Source organism: Camarhynchus parvulus, chromosome 7 (assembly GCF_901933205.1).
Source record: "Camarhynchus parvulus chromosome 7, STF_HiC, whole genome shotgun sequence".
Lineage (NCBI taxonomy): Eukaryota > Metazoa > Chordata > Aves > Passeriformes > Thraupidae > Camarhynchus > Camarhynchus parvulus.
The window spans coordinates 12072039-12093779 of NC_044577.1; the positions used below are offsets into that span (position 1 = coordinate 12072039).

Consider the following 21741-nt stretch of genomic DNA (forward strand, 5'->3'; position numbering starts at 1 on the left):
CTGGTATGTACTGGATGCAGAAGGAAATCCTCTGCTGTCCTGTGAACACGTGATTCTCAAAAAGCTGCAATAGCTCATCTCTGAATTTTCATAAATATCCACCACTTACAATGAAATCTTGTTTAACAACAAAATTAAAGGGAATTACATGCAGACCTCTCTCCTCCACAGCTGTCTCTCCCTAATCCACCAATTTGCATTTGCTTTTACCTTCCTTGTCCAGGAAAGCAGATGCAGCTTTACACATTACATGGTGCTACTTAACTTGCATCTGAGAGAAACTGGGCTGAGATTAACATGAGAGCCCTTTCCTCTGACAAATTATATTCCTTTGCCAAGTGACCTTTCTTAATAATGCATGTCTGACTAAACAGTCCTTGGCAATGACAGCAAAGCTGATCAACTGGAGGCCACTGTGGTTGGATTAAGCCCACAGCAGAGTGCAACTTCCGCACATGTCTCTGACTCATACCTTGTGGAACTGGGACGAGTTTCCTTTTGCCTCTGAAAGCTACCCTGAACTCGCTAAAAAATCAGCAACTAAACCAAGCTTGCAAGGGGGGTGACCTTACAAGAGATAATGGAAGAATTAAATTGGTATAATTAGTTATTTAGATTTGGCTAAGCCTCTGAGGGCATTCCCTAATGCCAAACACTGCCACTTCACTTATTAAAAATATCATAGTAACATCACACTGATGTGAACAACACAAGGAATTATGTTTAGACTGTTTTATCACCTCCACAAACTCTGCACAGGCTGGGGAAAAACCAAGGTGCAGATAATATAGTGAATGACAACATAGTGGTTCATGTGGATTTTAACCATACTTGTATAGTGTTTTCTTACTTGGAAAAAAGTCTCATTCAAGTACTGGGGTAATTATGTCCGAGTAAAGTGCATGCTACCCACTACATACTTTTAAGTTCAGCTCCCTGGAGGTTAGCATGTTAGCACATAAATGTAAAACATTTTTGATTCTCTGGACCAAACCTTAAAGCACATCAAGTGAGCAGCAGTTAACTGGTTTTGCAGGAGAAATAAACTACTTCCACTCAGTTCACATTGAAGTGTTATTCACACCACCTACATCCTGTGCCTAAGTTAGACAGTGAGAAAACTGCCCAAAGAGGCAAGCTGGTGCAGGGCAGCTGGTGGCTTGTAAATTCACACTAGAGCTTCACCCAACAAAATCATCCCGTGCACTTAAACAGCTCCAATCCCTACACTATCACTGAATGGAAATGTACCAACTACAGAGGGCAGGACTTGTTTGGAAGTCTCTGGACCACCAAAAGGTGCAATGACTTTAAAAAGACACTAATCATTTATAGAAACTAAGTGATTTAACTGTGCCACTTAGAAGACACTCAATTCCATAAACTAAGAGATCAAAATCACCTGTTTGGTCTTTGCAGACTACAATTAGTTTTCAATTTAAATGGTTAAAGAAGAGAGCCAAACATATTCTGTAGCCATTCATACAATGGGGTTGCTTCTGCCAACCATCAGTGTATTCAAAAATGAAACCCAATCCCAAAATCAGAGATAGAGCTGGGATTGTGTTTCTTGTAGCTCCAAAATAATTTGGAGACAACAAATTATCTACTTCTGTCTCTCTAACTCGCCAACAATTCTGTGAAACTCTGGAGACAACAGGGTAACACAAGCTGTCAAGTGCCAGATTGTTCCACTTGATTGTAATGCTCATAATATTAATCCCATCTGATAAAATATTTTATTTGCTGCATTATTTATCTACATATTAGGTTGGCTTTCTTCAGAATTAAACTGACTACTACAGACAAGTTTTTAACAGAAAACACAACAGCAAGATAGATTACACGTATTGAAATGAATACCTTTCAGTGGTATGGTTGTGGTAAAAAATGCTAGAAATGTTTTTATTCATTACTGTGTTAACATTACACAATTTACACACATACAGTTCTCCAGAACTAACACAGCCTACTACTCTACTGCTTTAAAAATGTGAAGACAAATATTATAAGAACTATACATCACATGTGTTTCAGAATGGTATCAAGAGAATCTTCTCTCAGCCCCGTGAGCAGACATTATCCCTCTTAAAAATATTAACCATAAGTAAAACTATTACACCATATGATTTTTATACCTGGGCTAACGTTGCAATCTGTGGTTGTGCCTGTACTGTCATCTGTTGGGTTTCTGCCTCTGTACCGGCTGCATCTCCACTCTGCTGGTTCTCTGCTCCAGATTCCATGGTCATTTAGTTACCTACAATCACAACATTTGTCGTAAGTCTGGGTTGGTATGCAAGTCCATTACTCTTGGTGAATCTGGCAGTAATCACTGTAGCTGCATTTCCATTACTACATACTGTTTTAATTTGCTTATTAAATGTTGCCAAATTATTAGTATTCAGGCAAATTCTTTTCATGCCAGGTGTTTGCCTCAGGTTGATTTTTCTGCATGTAATGTTTCTGAAAAACACGTCCAGTCTCCTCCAACAATGAGAACAGGAAAAAATGCATTTTGCTCATCCTAAAAAAAACTGAGCAATTGCACTCTGATGACCTAACACCTCTGCAATTTGGAATAAAGACCTGTCAGTGTGTCAGGAAGGGCACTCCCTCAGTGCCAAGGTGACAACATGCCCTGTTACAGCCCTCCCTCTTCCCCCAGCTGCAGTCTGCAGATATCCAACAGCAATTGTTCCTGTTCTGGGTACTCAGTTCTCAGCTGTCTTAGCCTCAACTAAATATGCAACATCTCCATGCAAGTTCTTTCCATCCCCACACTGGGTATGGCTCTACATCACAGCAACTTGGCCTCTTCCACCCAGTGAGTTCAAAGCCAGTACACAAAATGATGGAAGCCACTTCTCCTTGAACATTACCACAAATGTTTTTATATTTAGAGGAACACATTAGTTTGCCATGACCTAAGTTTTTTATTATATACAGCTCCTAATACACTGATATTTCTAAACACTAACTGAGCAAACCTAGATCACCAGAACATACAACTCTATAAAAAGAGGTTGCATAACTTCCAAACCCATGCACGTAGGCAGAGTGCAATGCCTGTTAAATTCTGCACCAATCTGAGAAAATCACTTTTCAGTTCTTCTTTAAGTACTGATATGAAAATACTTGGTATTAAAAAGAACTTCAAAATACAAGGAAATTATATAGCAATGCTACTGTGTTATACAGAACTCCAAATACAAAAATATTAATATTGGGTATTACCTCCATAGCCCCAACACTTATTCTGTGCACCACCCTGTGCTGCCCAATCTATTCTGGCCTCTGGCTACCCCAGGCAGCACACCTCTCTGTCCAAAACAACCATTAGAGCATCTCTGCTTTGGGAAGGGGCCTGGAGGCAGAGGATGCTCAGAGCAGAAGAAAGGTAGAAAGAAGCAAAAATGCCCCTCTCCTTCCCTGGCCCCCTGAGGAAAAGACTTAGAAGCATCAAGACAGGTGGTGGTACCACGTCCACACTCCAGATATTTCATTTTAAACACAAAGTCAGGAGAGCTTCCATTTCAATGCAAACTACACCTCAGTGTTACAGGAAAGAGAATACCTTTTATATTGCCTAAAATAGCAGAGTCACACTTCAACCCTGAATATGAAATGTCTTACAGCAAGCAACTGATCATCAAGAAAGATAAAACAGCTTTTCACAGTAGTAACTGCAACCCACATCGAAAGAAACCAAGTCAGTGTATACAAATCAAAATCTGCATATTTACTATTGAAAGTGACCGTTCAAATGAGCTTGTGTGTGTGTCAACACTGAAATGTGAAGTATCAAATATTTAGTTCTAACATTAGTAAAGAGGGAAAACAATTAAACCTGATTTTCCTTGAAAATTAACAATAAAACAAACAATTTTTTAAAAAAGCAGATTAAACTATTCTAAGCTGTGGAATTTTGTTATGCCTCTCTCTCCAGCCAAGATTTCTGTACTACAAACCAAGTCTTTCCTATGTTGCGTATCATATTTCAAAAAGCACACAAGAAAACCCATGCACTATTAGTATCTGCAACACATTTATCCAAACAGCTTTTAAAGACTTAGTTACAACAGTTTACATGGTTTTCTATCCCAACTTTAACACACAAGTCACATTTTAACACTTAGTCCTCTGTGCTACATGCCCATTTTTCTTTTGAATATTCTGTATTTTGAAAACTACAAACCAGACTACCATAGGTTTCCCTTTGACTTTTACCATTTTAATTTTTCTCCAAGGTAGGCAAATCAACAACTTTTTCCCAGTTCCGTGCATGTATCATGGTGACTCCAATCAAAAGACTACCTCATTGTAACCATTTCAGAAGCAGATCTTTCATATCAGCAACACCTCCCAGCCAAGTCTCTCCAAAGAACTTTTGAACACAACTTTCCAGCTACAAATCCAAGTATATTGCAAAACTAATAATGCTTTTGTTTGCTGACAGAAATTATGACTCCAGCATGGAGTGAATTTGGATTAGAAATGGATGAAATGTGCAAGTATCAGGGTATTTAGCAATGATCATAGAGGTAAAAGTGTTGCCAAATTCCTGCTGATAAATGCAATGTTTTCCTAGGAAGGATTTCCAATCCTCTCATACACCATTCAGCAAAGGTCCTCTGTCTTTACAAGCTTGGCTTCCACACTTGCATCATCTTTTGCATATGTAATCAGCAAAAGGATTAACTGTTTGAGATACTCCCTCTTCCACAACACCAACATTTCAGAAATCAAATTCTTAACATGAATTGCAAACACCTAAAAGGAACTTCCTCGTTTTGTAACGTAAGAACCAAGCAGCGCAGGAAGCTGGCTGCAAGATTTACATATTGACACATGCAGTTGAAGTGAATTTCCAATGACCTGCAGCTTTTTGACAAGCTCTCAGTCTCATGTTATTTACAGGTTCTAAGGACTCTCGTTCAATTTAGCTTGTACTTATACATCACAGTATTTGAATTCTAACAGCTTCTCTACTACCTTTTACAGTAATTTCTGGGAAAAAAGAGGAATCTGATTTTTGAGCATCAAGGCATCATATTCCAGAGACACTGGCCACTGCATTGTTCCATGTTTGGGTATGATCCAGATTGCCAAAATGTACAGGACCATGCACACAGAACACAAACACTTACTAAGTTGTGTGTATGGGTAAGGCCATGACAGCTGAAATTAAGGTTGTTAATTCCTATTCTTGCAAATTACAGTGAAAATATGCTTGGTTTGAAACCTTAACCTCCCAACACCTATAAATGAATGCCAAGCTGTACATCTCCTTTCTAAGCTTTCAAACCCCTAGTCCAGACAAGCTTTGCTGATGCATATCCCAGCATCTTTCTGTTCCTGTGGGTGCCACCTCCTCCTTTTATTCCTCCTGCCCTGTTCACAGAGGCCCACCCTGCTCCCTGGCACTGATTTCCCTGGCAGGCAGCACACCAGGACTTCTCAAATGAAGAGAGGGATCTGAAAAGTGCCCTAGTGGGGAACAAGTCTCCAGGGCATGGACAGCATATGGGAGCCAAGGGAGCACACTTCTCATTTTTCCTTGATTCCAGGCTACTTTCCAACTTGTCAGGAGAGGACACCCACATGCACATACTTTGAGAAGATTAGTAACTGCAGTATTGAACCAAATATTCTAAGTGAAACTAACTGAAAATAATAGCTATTAACAACCAGAGCTGGAAAAACAGAGACTGCTTGCCTAAAACATCTTGGGTATGAACTCTGAACACCAGAAAGAGCTGAGGAGACTACCTGGTTAGAGATGGTTGAACTCATGACTTTTGCAGTGCACAGCTTTCTTCATTAGTTCAAAAGGGGCAGCACTATTATATTTACTAATGCTTTTTCCTAATAACTTACTTACTAATGATCTCAAACTCTGGAAGCAAAGAGCCAAACAATGAAACATTCAGCTGCAGATGGGGATTTATTTTAGCTAAATCAAGACTGGGAGAAAGGAATTCAGCAGAGGATAACTAACTGACCCAGCTGAATTTACACCATGACCAAAGAAGACAGATTCTACTAAAAACAAACAGTTGCAGAATGCAACTGAACTACATACACTGCAGAAAAATCCAAAGAAACCTGTCTCAGTTGCACAAGGCTGGAAGGGGTACTTAGCTAAGGACTGCTGCAGAGACATCCACTTCAGATTTCTCCTTGACGTGCATTTACAACAAGAAAAGCTACAGAGTTAGCTTAATAATAAGAAACAACAATAATAAGAAACAGGGTAATCTTGTACTATATTTGTGTAGCTGGACCCTATACATCACCTGGATTACAGCACAGAGACTGGGAGCCTGTATTACAAATGGCTTCTGTGGAATTTGGGTATTCAGAGAAACCAAGTATTTAGGGCAATGAAAACCTGTTTTATGGAGAGACTAGATGGATTTTTATTATTTATTGCAGAAAGGAGAAAAATGTTTCAAAAACATCTAGAAAATATATTTAAATTATTAACAGGGTAAGTAAATTAGAAACATGCATTGTCTGATTATAAAAGCAGCAAAGCTTTAAGGCCAAATTTTAAAGTATAAAAATGAAAAATAAAAAAATCTATTAAAATTATTAAAATTGATACTTCATGTTCTGCATAAATGGAGCAATGATGCTACTGATAAGAAATTTATTAAGACCTAAACATGAGTTAGACAGGCACTTGGGTAAAAAGAATATCCAAGAATATGTTGAATTAGTACTTTTTTTCATGCCAAAAAAGTGCTGATCAAAAAGGAAGATAAAAATCTAATGAGCCAGGATTTAAATTTATTCTTGATCTTTAAAAATTCAAATAAATGCTTTTATGAGTGGGGAAGATTATATCTCATGTGATTTTTGCAGGCTCCAGTAGTCTTTTGAGGTACCTACTGGTCTTCACTATCTCGAAGACAGGATGCTGAACAAGGTGCTACAGGTAATGCTAATTCCTGTAATCCCAGTTAATTAAAGTGACCACCAATGCAGTGCATGCATAGCATGAGCTGTTAGTTACCTCCCCTCCCACCTGCCTAGAGTCAGGATAAAATATAATTGTCTTCCAACAGCTCTCATCTCATCTTCTTCACTCTTCGGTATCCTTCCCTTGGGATGTCTGGTCTGTCTGCTCTATTTTGCTTCCCTACATCTTTTTCTATCTCCTGTCTGATTTACCCCCATCTCCTGTCTGATTTACCCCCATGAATTTTAGCACACCTCCTAAAGATCAGGCTCTGCTCCTTGGTTTCCCCTTGCTCACATAAGCCATGGAGCCTTCCTGCTCTGCAGACAGGCTGCTTTTCATCTCCCAAGGCAGAGTGGAGAAAAGAAAGGTGGAGATCCTTTCCCAAACACTATCAAATCCAAGAATCAAACCACATTGTGGCTATTAGAGCAGATAAAACTTCCCATCCACTTTCATAAGCAGAAGTCCTTAATACCCCCCAAGCTTGCTATGTTTTTCAGTGGACAGCTGGCACAGTAAAACACGGCACTTTTCCCTGCAAGCCTTTCTTTTCTCTCTTCATTAGCATTGTGGTGGCAATTCACTGTCAGAAGCTCAAGCTTACACTGAAGTTACTGCCCAGCTGACATTACTGCACCTCCAGGAAACACTGGGAGGCACTGTCACACCTGCTGCCCAGCAAGCACAGCTTCCCCAAGGGACACGCTGGGGAGTCCTGCTCTGACTTCTACATTTATTTTATTGAAATATACACACAGATTTTGAAGAAAAACAAGTCTCCAGAAACAGTGCAGAGCAGAGACCCAACAGACTCATGCCCATTCTGAGCCTGACTTGTACCACACCCTCTCATCTGCTCACCCAACACCTTCAGGTCACGCTACTGCCACATGAGGCTCCTGATCCAGGGCAATATCCACTCACCCAGCTGCTCATGGCAGTGAAGGACCAGAGCAGCTGAGGGAAGGGAAATTGAGGCAATGCCTGTTTCTCAAGCCCTGTATTCACAGCAGGTGTGCCAGTACAATTGTTAAGGAAGTAAGCACAGCTCCAGCACCCAAAGTTCAGGAATTTGACTCATTCTGTATTTAATGCATGTGGCTTTATAAAGCCACAGATCCACCATGAAATCACTGAGAAGATCATCAAACACTACTCTGGTACACAACTGTTTTCATGGTTCCAGCATAAGCACTGAGAACAAGTGCTTGACCTGCAATCTGACCTGCAATCTGCAAACATTTCCACTGTCACCTTGCAGAGCAGCAGCTCTTTTAGCCACAGCTCAACAGCCACTTTATGAACTCCATTCAGTGGCTGCCAGACTGAAAATGTGCAGAGAAAAATAATTTTATTTACAGCTAACACATGGGACTTCAAATAACCAGTAATAAATGCTTAACAGGACAAGATGGGCCCATAATTATCTCTCTTTGTCACTAATGACAAAGTGGGTTGGCACAAGAATTGCAATTTATACCACAGCTGCTTTGTCATCCCAAGCCGGCACTGCCACTGCTTCTGGGTATTTGCTCCCTGTGTCCTCTGCCTTGGGTGAGCAGTCTGTGTGTCACACTGTGAACACAACCTACACTTGCTACTTCATCTAAAATCCACCTTTTAGCACCCCACAGAATGGGTTCTCCACAAAGCCATTTATTTGATGATCACACCAGCTTCTGGATTAGGGAAGTCCAGAGGTTGGGAAAACCAAGTGGAAGTGCAAATAAAAGAATGGCTGCAACAACCAATGCCACTAAAAATGCCAAAAATGAAGAAGAGTCTTCAGATTGCGTTCTGCAAATAATCTGCAATAAAGCAATCTGCCAGGCAAACTGAAGAATAAAAAGCTGGAAAAATTCTTCTTGTCACTGAAGTTAAAGTACTTCATCTTGAACATACAAGAAAAATCTAATCTCACTGTAAAAGTATCTCACACAAAGCAGAATCATTCCATCAACAGAATGTGATATCTGTAGTTCCACCCTCTGTCTCCATCAATGTGACACTGACAGCAGTGTCTAAAAACTCTCTGCTGACTGAATACAGCCTGTAACAGCCTCTGCAAGAGATGGGAACAAGGTGGTATTTTCATACAGGACACAGAAGAAATGCAACCAGGACCCTTAATTAAAATTAACCGACTTTTCTGGCTCATGACTTTTTCAACAAAACTTTAGTTACACTTCTACAGTAAGTGAAAATTTCTCACACCAGATTTAAATATATGAGTGATGAAAGTATTGGAAATTATTTGTGTTGCACACTCAACCTCTGTTTTACTAAAGAAAATGCTGTGGCAGATTTTAAAACAAGGGCAGAAGACCAAAAATGTAATCTCACAGCTACAGTGGTGAGCACCCAAACCAGCAATCTCCTCTAGATTTTGTTCTCTGTTGGCATAGCTCAAGCAAGCTGACATTTCCCAGGCAGATGGTGAATCAGTAGGCACAGGTAAGGAGTATGAGTGAAAGTTGCTTGAACCCTCTCCACTGCTGGATCCTCCTGATTTGCCTCCATACTCCTGGCATTGTACTAGTATCTAGTATTTCTGTCTTCAAGCTTTTTAAAAGGAAAAAAGGCTCTGACAGCTATTATCTGCAATTAGTTTCTTGTCCCACAAATTACACTAATAAATACAAAAGCATCCAGCAAGTATTTGGAACACACAATTTAATTCAAGTTTAACCTATACTGCCTTTTTTTGTTCAATATAAATTATAAATAAATAAACCAGCCACCTCCTTTTAAACTTATCTAATAGCTGGGATAGGTCTTATGTGAATACATGAGCAGAGCCCAGTAAAGCAGCCAAGGGGAGACACCAGAGCAAGCATTTCCTAAAGCATTAACAGTGAAAAGCAAACAAATTACTCTCCACTGTCTTATTCCCTCCCCTTTCCAAATTACTGCCCTCAAAATACTGCCAGACTTTACTTAGACAAAACAAAATGTCAAAACAAATCCCAGGAAGGTTAAAAAGTCATTAGGTAACATTATTATTGAAAACATAATCCATAAATATGTTCTATTTATAAATGCTCTGTGCTCCTTGAAGGCACTTAGGGTATTAAAATACTAATTCACATGCTTTAAGTCTGTGGTCCTCAACATGCAGAACAGAACTGTGGTAACTATTTCTAAACACCTTTATTAGTGCAGTAAAAATAACCAAGACCCACCAGAAGAGATCTGCAAACTTAATTTTAGAGAAGCAAGACATTTTCAAGAATGTTCTGGCCAACATATCCAATCTATTCACAGAGACTTCTGAGAACTCTGCCCATTTTGTCATTCTTAACACATTCATTGCCAATATCATATTTATGCATTTCAGTTACTAACTGACTGTACTTTACTACAGCTTACCATCTGTTCTCTGGCATTATTTTTAGGGCATAAAACTCACCTAATTTTCAATCTAGGCAGATTTCTTGCAATTATTACCAGCTGCAGAAGCTTTCTTTTCTCAAAAATGAAACCATATGAAATTGCCAAAATACATGCCTCTTTTCTCCCTGGGACTGCTGAAAGTACTGTGGCTCACCTCATCACATCTAACTGCTGGTTACTTAATGAAATCCATCACAACATTGTATCTGAACAGTATCATTTGTAAGCAGGCATCTTTAGTGCAATATGAAATATAGGCACCAAATGATTTTTTATCATGCTGTTAGGGAGCTCATGCTCCTGCTGAATACACCACAACTCCAGGAACAGGCTCTGCAATTGGTACAGGCCCAGCAAGTCAATAATCAGCACAGCCACTTGTGATGAGCTTTAATTTCTGGCCCTAACCAAATTCTCATTTTACCTTTAACTGAAACAGCTGTGGGTAGGGAAGTGAGGGATCCATGATTCTATGGGATTTGAAGTTGACCTCAGCCCAGACGGCGGCAGCTACCTGAAGACAGCCACTTGTCATATTTGCTCTTCTCACTGCAGTGTTGAACTGTGACAGCACATCAGGCAATGTTAAAAGGATGCCATGATTACATCTGTACCGTGACAAGTGAGGGTCCTGCTCACCCAGGGGGAAAGCTTGCTGGATGGAAACAGCAGCCATCTAAGAGCCTGTTAATGCAGCCTGACCCCAGGCAAGGGGAGTACAGAGATGGTACAATAAAGTAACACCTTTTCTGCTAAGGAGGCCCTGTGCCCAGGTGGAACACCCTGCTCTCAGCACGGGCTGCTGGCCTGGGCTCGATGCCACAGCGGAGCAGCCCCACGAGCCCTCGTGAGGAGGCAGGCTGTTCCTGGAGTGAGAATTCAGAAACAGCTCTCTCCTACCACCCAGATATCTAGATATGCCAAATAAATAATCTACCCTGCTGTACTGGTCAACCAGCAGAAGATTTTGAGCCACTTCCTTTCACTTCAAACACTGGCATGTGGAGGTGTTCCAGCAGAAGAGCCAAGGCAGCCCAGTGACAGAAAGGCGAGACAATTCTGCAAGTGGTCAGAGACCGTCTCCTTTCCCACTGACGGAGAAAAGAGGACTGTCACTACAATAATTAAAGCAGTATTCAGAGCAGAAAATGATGCCAAGTTAGCAAGGCTGAGATCCATCTAAAAGAAGGTGCATGTGTTCCTTTCTTCCACTGGGTAGAGCCGTCAGAACTTGAGATTTCCACCTGACCTGCCAGAGTCATTCAGATGAATATTACATTTGTTCTCCTCCATATGCACTTCTATGTTTTATGATCTTTTACTGCCTCACCATTCATTCTGGCAGAGTAAGAACCAGCTAAATGCTGCAGGACATATTTTGACAACCTTTTGACATGTTGTAAAGATCTCTGTCCACTTGCCAAGCAACCTTTAAACATTCCAGGTCTGAGGCACTGGCTGGAAGAACTGTTGCAATTCCAAGCCTGGGGCAGCCTAAAACTCTGTAGGGAGAGCCTCTAAACATTTTTTATCAAATAAAGGGTTATCTCTGAGGTGAGGGAGCTACTGAAACTTGTTCTCAGCCAACAACTACAGGAGTGATGACTGACTGCTCAGCAGAGTCACCCTCCTGAAGTGAAGAACTAAGATGTTGTTAGGACAAGGATATTTAATATATCACTGCCACCTGCACAGGCTGCACTCTGTAGATGTGCTAGGGAAATCCACAGGCTCAGTCACTGGGTCTGTGACAAATGCTTATGTGAGCAAAGCTAAAGCTACTTTGAATCTATACAGATGACCCAGCTCTCTTTTGGTGCTCAGAGCAGATCAGGAACAACTTATAGAAAGATACAAATAAAAGCCAGAGCATTACACAGGCCTACACCCGTGGTTAACCTGAGTGCTCCAAGCCCAAGGGACAAAAATACAACATGTAGTAATCTCAGACCTGTAACAGAAAAAGGAATCACATCCATATAGTATTTCCTTAATTCTACTGATTTAAATTACATACCAGGTGTGATTTAATGGAATAATGTGATAGAGCCAGAGAACCACATAAACATGTTTATTGTTACCTGAAATCTTTCTATTCCAAAGAAATGTTTTCTGATACTTTTACAGTGTGAAAATATTAATAGACACACATGTAATTTATCAGAATAGAGTATTTTAAGACTGGACCGAAGGTTCTTAAGAGATTACACTGATTAAAAATCTCTTAAGAGATTACACTGATTGAATATGACACTCTAAAGTAATATGAATGTAAATTTATATTCTGAAACCGAATCTTCTGGGAAGTCCCAGATATTCAGGGGACTTTCCCATGAATAAAGTAAATGTTTCCTTTTCCACCCTATAATGAAGGAGAGCAACTGTCAGTATTTAAAGATTTTTTATGGTCTCAAATGTTACATTAGTGACCTGAATTTTATCATCCATTTGCAATAATATAATAATGATAATAACAATAAGCCTGAGGTTTAAATAGCATAGGTCACCTCAGCAAAATACTGTACACTGAAAAGGGTCAGATACTGGAATCCCAAAGTGACACATATCACATTCCCTTTCACATCATTCTTCTGTTGCAGAGAACTATCAAATCAGTTGGGGAACTTAGGGCAAGCATGGAGTTTCAGGTATTTATAAGCTGCACACTTAAACTTGACATGAGAATTTTAGGTAGAATTTGCATCCGTTGAGATTTTGTCTGCTGGTGAGAAGGGACAGCTCCATGGCTAATGTTTCTAACCCACTTCTGAATGTCAATGGCTAAAGCATCAATTCATAAAAAATATCACTTGAGATATTTACGCTGCAAGCTTGACAGACATGAACTATATTAACAAATAGTACTCATTCTGATTGATGCTTGGAACATATGTGGTATTTCTAGAGTTCAACCCATAGTATAAAAGCATGAAATTTTATACCTTGGTAAATATTGGAAAGTCTTGTTTAAAAAACACCAGAACACTTCTAATGAGTTCAGAAAGAAAACACAACAAAATGGATGTTTCAGACCAATGCTTTAACTGTTTTATTAATAAGTATCTTTAGAATCAGTCACCTGAAAGTAAGACTGAGTTATTCACACAAAGCTGATAATTACCAAATATCAAGTCAAGTCTCTGAAAAAAACCCAAAAACCCTGCAAAGTAATATAATTTATTATTATTATTATTAAATACCTTTGTTTAATTTTTAACAGGCAGTATAGAATGTTTTTTGCTTTAATGCCCTCCAGGAAGTGAAAACCTTTGCATTCCTTCTGAGGTTGGAGTGCTAGAGTGGAGTATGCCCGAGTATGCACAAGAAAAACAGCACTTCCTCACAAACCTTGCCCTTGTCAAATTTCTGAATGCATCCTATTCACAAAATTAACTGCAACATTAAAACCAAAAGATCTACGTCTTAAACCACAGCTTAGACTTGGAAATACTTTTAAATCCTAAAATTGCTCTGGCTTTACTAGTTTTATTGAAAACATTGTTGCTTGAAGGATCATCAGACTATGTTGCTTAATGCACCCAAATTAAATCTATGACCCAGCCTCTCCCTAAGAGCCAACTGAAATGCAACAGTGATCAAACTCTGTAGTAAAATAATTCTGACTAACGTTATCAGGCAAGTGGATTCTAGTTTATTTTTCATGTACCTTTAAAATTTGCCTGGGCAGTGCAGGAGAGCCTTTTAAAGGAGAAAGATCACTCACATGTCTGCCAGGCAGATCTACTCTGCAAAAGCATCATCTCCAAAGAAAGAAAAATGTTTTTCAAATACTTTACTGGAGTTTAAGAGCTCCATTACCTGTGAGCAACATGACTGTCCCCATAGTACAGGGGTGTGACTTGCTGGTAACGCTGAAGGTCTGCAATGACCCAGAGTAAGCAATGGGAGCCACTGATGAACCAGAAAGGACAAGAGAAAGAAAGAGAATCCATGTTTCACATCAACGTGCTGCACATAAAAGAAAATCTCCATTTTGCTTTCTGTAACTACAGTTTTGCAAGCATTTCTGCTGGCAGCACTGCCAGCTCAGGCTCTGGTTTCCTCTAAATGCTTTCTTATTTACACCTTTACACTTGTCTGTGAAACCGTCTAGTAAAACAGACCAGGCAACCAATTTGCACTACTGACAAGGAAACACAACTAATTCCTAGCCTGGACCAGTTCTCTGATCCAGTTCACAGGCAGTTGTACTGTGAACAGAAGCAGGAACAAGGAAGGTGGAGCCAACTCTACCCTGCTGCAGCCAGGCCTGTCCAGGAAAGCAAAGTAAATCAAGTCATGGGTATAGGTGTCACAAGACTGTGGGAAGCCAACAAAGATTCTGAAAAAACCACCTCTATTCTGTAACTTGATTACTGTTGTGATGACTCTGGTTAGGAGTGGGAGGCTGGAAATAGGATGAGTCTTTTTTATATAATCAACATTAGCTTCTGAAGATTGGGCAGAGATGTATTTTTCAAACAGCCATGTTGCTGACAAAGCAGCTATTTGCAGCAGGTAACATACTTCTTCCTCTCCTCAGTCCAGGGTAATGTGCACTGGTTACACATCCACATTAACGTTACACTACAACTTCCAGGACAGTAGTTTCAGCCACCACGAATTATTTTACAATCTGGAAGACAGGCCAAGGCAGTTATCAGTTTGTAGCAGCAGTGACACTCCAGCGAGCTCACTGCCAGGTGCCTTGGACCCACTGACAGGATGTGCACCCAAGGGCTGGACCTGGACCCTTCTGGAGCTTTCCATCTCAACTTAGGCTTCATTAAAGAGGTGTTATACATAACTGTTCCCTGCAGAATGGGCTTCTCATAATGAAAAGTACCTAAGAGGTACACTGATCCAACCTCTTGAGAAGACTGAAATCTGCCTCTGATAAGGAGCAGTTAATTCAATCACACAGGTAACACCAAGCTTTTAAAACAAGGAAATTTTCCTCCTTTGGTTCTTTTTGTTGTTGCTGTTTATTTTTTGGCTTACTGTGTTCTCAGCTTTCCTAGCTGCAAATGCAAACTCATGTGGTTCTGATCACTATGGACAGAGTCCAACTCTTCCTTCTTTTCTCCAAGTCATGGATATGCTGCCATTCCCCAAGATGGGTCTGCTGACACAGCTCTCTGCTGCTGAAGGGAGAAATTTTGTACCCTCCTTCCTTCCCCTACTGTCACTGCAAATCTGCACTGGCGTTTGTGCTACCAGCACAAACTAATCTCAATCACCAACCAATTCAGCTCACTCATGCAGGAGAAAATTATCTACTAAAAAAGCACAGTTCTCTCCTGGGTTAGTGATTTGAACTGTGTTATTGGGTTTTATATACAATCAACACTACAGACAATGTAAAGGGATGGTCCAACACCACAAAGCCAGGGGCAGGACGGGGAGAGCAAGACTCTGTCTCCTGAGAGCCACATAAAGTTGTATCAGCTCAGACAAAACCACAGCAACAGATTACTTTTGTTGGTTATACTGTGGCATTAGTACACAGTACCCTTTCTCACACCTTCCCTCCCTTTTATCTCCCAGAATTTTCCTATCAGTACAAAGGGAAAATCTGGATGAGTTTCACAAAGAGGGCAGGGGTCTTACACCTACAGTAACACTCTAGGCTTTTTTTTTTAAGAGGAGGAATGCTCTCTACAATCCAGAAAGGTGTAAATTTACAAAGCCTGCTCATACTGTATGCTACTTGGAGAAATGGAGAGGCAGCAGCAGATTTTGAGGCCAGGCCAGCTACACATAGCCAGAAGCTGTGTCATCAGGGAAAAAAAAAGACAAGAAAATAACGCTTCCCATCCATTATTAAATGGGGTATAAAAGATGATGAGAGAGATTTTACAGATGAGAAGACATTCAAGCCCAAGGAAAGGTGCAAGGGGGAGTAAAATCCAATTGATACTGGAACAGCATAGAGAATGAGAAAGTTAGGGTAGCACCTATAAGAAAAGTGCATTTAATACTGGACCCAAAATGTCACAGGTGGTTGCAGAGTTTCTGAAGAGATGATTAAAATATTGTAGCAAAGAGCTGCAGTGAACAGCAACAGGTGAACTTAAAATTTGAAGAATAAAAAAAAAAAGAAGGAAGTACACAGAGAACTTGCTAAAAACACACACACGCAAGGTGTTTCAGACAAGTAAATAAGCAGCAGAACAGATCAGTTTAATACATGATACTGAACTTTGGGAACAGCTGTTGCTCATGTTCATTTGCTCATGGTTAGCACATGTAATAACTTAGATTTAGCTGAATGATCCAGCTCAGTGGCAAGGAGAACCCCAGCAGGATCTGTGTCATCCAGCTTAGTTATAAACACAGCGATAATTTAAAAATTTTTACATAGGCTGCATTTTCTCATTCAGCAGCAGAGCTGATTGAGCTGCCTTTATCTCCCTGCTCATTCCAGCCCCATCCCTTCCCCTGATTATGCTGGTACAGCTCCTGTGCAGCCATGCAGCAATCAGAGGAGGGGATGATCCAGGTGAAAATGAACCAGGCTCCACACCTCTCAAACAGCTGAACCATTTCCCCACGCAGTATCCCAAGGATTTGTGAGAGTGCAGTGGAAAAGACATGGAAGATGCTTTGGCCAGTATTATTACCAAAAAATGCTATGAGGAACTATAGTTTCAGTTCATCAGCCAAGAGATAAGCTTCAAGAATTCCCAGATTTCTTAGGTTACCTGCTCTTTTGTAAGTTTAGAAATCTATCTGAAAAAGTTTCTGCCTGAAGAGGAAAATACAACCCAGCTTTAGTTCTGCCATGTGCAGGGAAAAGGAGTTTTCCTGATAACCTCACTGACTAAACAGGCTATCACTGAACATTTAGAAGATCAGAGATTTTTACTAAACACTTTAACTTTCCACTCCAAAACTGTGAAAGCATCAAGGATAGAGATCTTTACTTCAGTTTCCTGAACCAAGGTAGGTTCAAAATAATTCACTGTAAGGGTTCCTGCAACTGTGTCTCAAGCACCCAGCGTAGCCTGTCAGAGAACAATTCAAAAGTAACAAAATCCAGAAAAGCAATTGGCAGGACACTCCTATCTTTAGAACTATTTTTCCATCTTTCACCTAATGGTCGTTTTTTTAACAAAATATCAACTCTCATAATATTCTTAGGACAAAAATAGGATTGCTTATTATCTTAGGATAATATCCTGTACCTCTGCACTCTACTCAAGAATCACTGCAAGTAACTAACAAGTATCAGTGCTGCTTTAAACTTGTGTGTATGTACATGTTAGGTAAACATATACATGCATCCAAACAGGAACACTGTTTGGATGCATCCTCTAAATTCTTTATCCTCTCACCTTAAAGTGGCTCCTCCAACACTGAGTTTTCTATTCTTTCCACTTGACACATAATACTATAAATCCAGCACTGCCAGACAAAAACAGCAGCAGAGAATTCTTGGCTGTTTTGGAATGCTCTTTTTACCTGAAAGCCAACTAAAGCCTGGCACATTTTCACCTCCTGCGCAGCTAACAAGGCTGTTTCAAAAATATGGAAACCTGGAAGGTCTTGTATTTGTTCTCACTCACCTTTTTTAATTGCAGTGATCTAAAAGCTTTGAAGAACAAAATAGGTATCAATGCCTTCATGCTGGGAGATGTACATAGATGATTAATTGCAGGCTGCTCAGGTTTTCACAATCACTATGAAATATGACCTCAGATTGCAGATGAGGCAACACAATTTTTGGTTCAGTAAAAAAAAAAAATCACTGCCTTATCATGAACTTCAGCTGTATGCAAGCAGGTAGCAGAGAGCTCAAAGGAAATTGGGTAGGGTTGTTTCTGTAGATGAGGATTGCTGTCACATCCCATAAAACTAACTTTAGTCAGATTAGTGGCAGAAAGCTAACACGGCCTTCTCACTGCACAAAAGCCTTGAGAGGTGTGGCATGAGTAACTGATCTCCACTTGCTTCCAGAGATCCAAAAATAGAGGTGAAGTGTGAATATCCCATTTGTTTCAAAACGGTGCCAAGAGAAATTCCCAGTTGGGGCCTTGTCTCCTATCAAAATATGCACCTACAGAGCTGGAGCTGCACTTAGGCAAGAGGCTGCTTCTCACTGCAGCAGAACAGCTACTCTGCAGAGTAACATCTACAGGAGATTCTGTATAGCAGGAGCTGTGCTGGTGCAGGCTTCCAAGAAACAGCCAGAGAGATGACTTGACAGTCTAAATGAGATGTTTCTAAAAGTTCTGTATCAGCAAACCCCTCTACCCTTTTCAGGCCCTTGGGGTGTTTCTTGTGTTGGATTTTTTTTGTTTGTTTGGCTGGTTCTTTACTTTTTTTACCCAGAGCAGTAGACACACATATCACCAAACCTATGAGAAAACAAATAAATAAGATGCAGACTGTTCAGTGCAGATCCAAACACCATATTGAGAGCACCAATCTGAATACTGGTGTTCTCTCAATTAAAACATTAAAAATGATTACACTTTTCTTTACTACATGCAACAATTTCATTTTAGGTCACATGTAAGTGATGCTTAGCAAATGCACAACCACCTCTCTGTTCCCTTTTCTCCCTGACCTGTGAGGGGACAAAGCTGGTGAGGAAATGCAGAGATCTGTGCTTGAAAACATGGATCTGAGAGTCTTCCACTCTATTATGAAATAGAATAAAATTAAATGTTTTTCTAAAACTACAAAAAACAACAAGCAAGGATTTTCTGTCCCATTTCTGTATTTACAATGTAGTGCGTATTCCATCAAACCAAGAATGAATGAAATACACCAACAATTACACTCTCTTTAATCTCTATCAACAGCTTCATTGCTTACTGAAGTCCTCATATGTATTATAATCACTTTAAAGTTTAGAAACCCTCTTCTCATGTTGGTATTACACAGTGATGTGATGTAGAGCATCTTTGGCCTTCATTTCAAAAGAAGTGGTGGAAGTGAGAGAAAACAGAAATTCACATACAAGAAAGTATACATGTGAATTACAAATATTCATTTTGAACAAAACCTATTTCAGCGACTTCGTATTTTACTGTATAAATCCACATTTGTTGATACAGGGAAGAAAGGATGCAAGCAGAGTCTCAAAATTCCTGTATTCTAAAATCGTGTTTAGTGGTGGTCAGGATGGGACTAAACAGGGATACATGATACTTCTAAGAAGTCTCTAGTCTTTTATTTAAGAAATAGGAAACATGTTTCTAGCCCCAGGGAGAGGAAAAAAAAAAAAAAAAGGACAGGTGTTATTCCAGAAGCAGACTGTGAGCCGGCATTCCAATATTTAAGAGAATGAAACAAAAATTTTAAAAATGTTTTATAAAAAAAAAATCATATGACCATTTAAAACTTTTTATCCCTGTATACATTTAAGAGATGTAACAACCTTTGCTTAAAAAGTCTGCCACGTTGTTTTTGTTTAATGCTGTAACACGAAAAACTGCAGATATCCAGGATTTGAAAGTAGAACAAAGTCAAAACACTGTCTTCTATTCTAGGCAAAAAAGAGGAAAAAAAGCCCCCCAGCTGCAGCGAGGCAAGGCTGGTGTAAGGTGGAAAAAGGCATTTGAGGCGACATTTGCTACTAAAGCTGGGATAGAGGTCAAATCCTGTTCGCTGTGCACTACCCAAGTCTGTGGAAAACTAGCAAAAGCAAATCCCAAACCGAGATTTACCAGCCGCAGCCTGGCTCAAGTTCACTTTGGGTTAAAAATACTACCGGGGAGCAGCAGCGCGGCAGGAGGGAACCGTATCCCTGTTACGTGACCTGCGCGCCGGCTGGGGCTGCGCCCGCGGTGCCGCCCGGAGCGCGGTGTTGGGTGACCGGCACCTCTGCCCGGCGCGGCCTCCCGGAGACGGAGTAACAGCAGGCCACCGGACCGAGCGCTGCCCCGGCTTCCGAGCACAGATTTTATTAAAAGCTTCTCGTTACAGAGCTGGGGAGCGCCCCACGCACTCGTGTCCATCACGGCGGGAGTCTGTTTGTTTATCCGTGCGGCGCGCTCGGGGCGCCGGGGAAGCGGAACTCCGGCGGGCGCGGAGGCCGCGGCGGCCCCGCGGGAGGGACCCCGGAGCCCGGCGGGGCCGGGGGCGGCAGCGGGGCAGCGAGAGCCGGAGCGCACACGGCAGGGGGGGGGCGCGGGCGGGAGCGCGGCCGCCCCCCGCCGCCGGCGCTCCCCCTCGTCGTCGTCCTCCGCCGCCTCCTCCGGGGGCCGGGGGCGCGGCGCCCCTTCCCCGCCGCGCTGAGCGCCGCCGCTGGCTGCCGACAGAGCCGCCGCCGCCCGGCCGTGGCGGCTGCCGCCGGGCCGGCTCCCATCCGCCATTATCCTTTGTTCGCGGCGCGGCGGCGGCGGGGATGTTGCAGGGCTCGGCTCCATCTTTAAGGCGGGCGCCCCTCCCGCGGGCGGTGCGCGGCCGGGCCCCCGCGTCCTGCCGCCCGACGGCTCCCCTGGTCCCCGCCGGGCTCCATTTCCTTCCCTCCCCCCCGCCCCTGTTTGCTGGGCGCCGTCCTCCTCTTACCGGTTACCAGGCTGCTCCGTCACTGCTTTCGTTCGCGCCTGGGATCTCGCCGCAGTTTTATTCTCTCCCCCACGTAACACACCGCGTCAAACTACACCTCCGCCGCGTCACTCACACACACAGGCGCTCCCAGCCCGGCGACAGGCAGGCAGCGGCCGACTGAGGAGCGCCAGCCAGGGAGCAAGCGCCGAGCGCGCCCGGCCCCGCACGGAAACCACCGAGCGCTCACGGAAAGCGCCGAGCGCCCGCCAGGCGGCGGGAACGGCCGAGCGCGCCGCCGGCCCCCGCGGAAAGAGCCGAGCGGCCGCGGAAACGAACGAAGCGCCCCGGAGGGGGAGGCGGAAAGAGCCGAGCGGGCGGCGGGAAGGCGCGAGCAGCGTTTCCGCCCCGGGGCGGCCCGCGCGGGAAGCACCGAGCGGGGCTGCGGGGGGAGGGGGGGAGGGGGAGCGCGCGCTCACCCCCCCCGCCGTGCGCGCGGCCGAGGCGGCCGGAAACTCGCGAGCGCTCACGGAAGCGGCCGAGGGGCGGTGGAGGCCTCAGCCTCAGCGCGGAGTCACCGCATCCATCGGATTGGAGCAGACCTGCGAGATCGTGGAGTCTCGCCGGTGACTGAACAGCACCATGCCAGCTAGATCATGGCACTAAATGTTTAAATTCCTTAAACACCTCCCGGAACGGTGGCTCCACCACCTCCCTGGGCAGCCCATTCCAATATCTAATCGCTCTGTGTGAAAACTGCTCCCTGATGTCCAACCTAAACCTCCCCAGGCTCAGCTTAAGACTGTGTCCCCTTGTCCTGTTGCTGGTTGCTTGGGAAAGGAACCGACCCTCATGTGGCTACACGCTCCTTTCAGGCT

General features: G+C 42.4%; 1 protein-coding gene across 2 annotated transcripts in view; it reads right to left on the minus strand.

The window, feature by feature from the left end:
* CREB1 (cAMP responsive element binding protein 1) overlaps positions 1-21155 on the minus strand; it is a 39794-nt gene extending 18639 nt beyond the window's left edge. Inside the window, exons 1-2 of one of the 2 annotated variants that reach the window (XM_030951873.1) lie at positions 20885-21155; positions 2139-2260 (exon numbers count right to left, since the gene is read on the minus strand). In XM_030951873.1, coding sequence (XP_030807733.1) covers positions 2139-2252 — 114 coding nt within the window. In that variant the 5' untranslated portion in view covers positions 2253-2260; positions 20885-21155. The remainder of the gene's footprint in view (positions 1-2138; positions 2261-20884) is intronic. The other variant, XM_030951874.1, reaches the window with a different exon arrangement.
* Between the last annotated feature and the right edge of the window lie 586 nt (positions 21156-21741).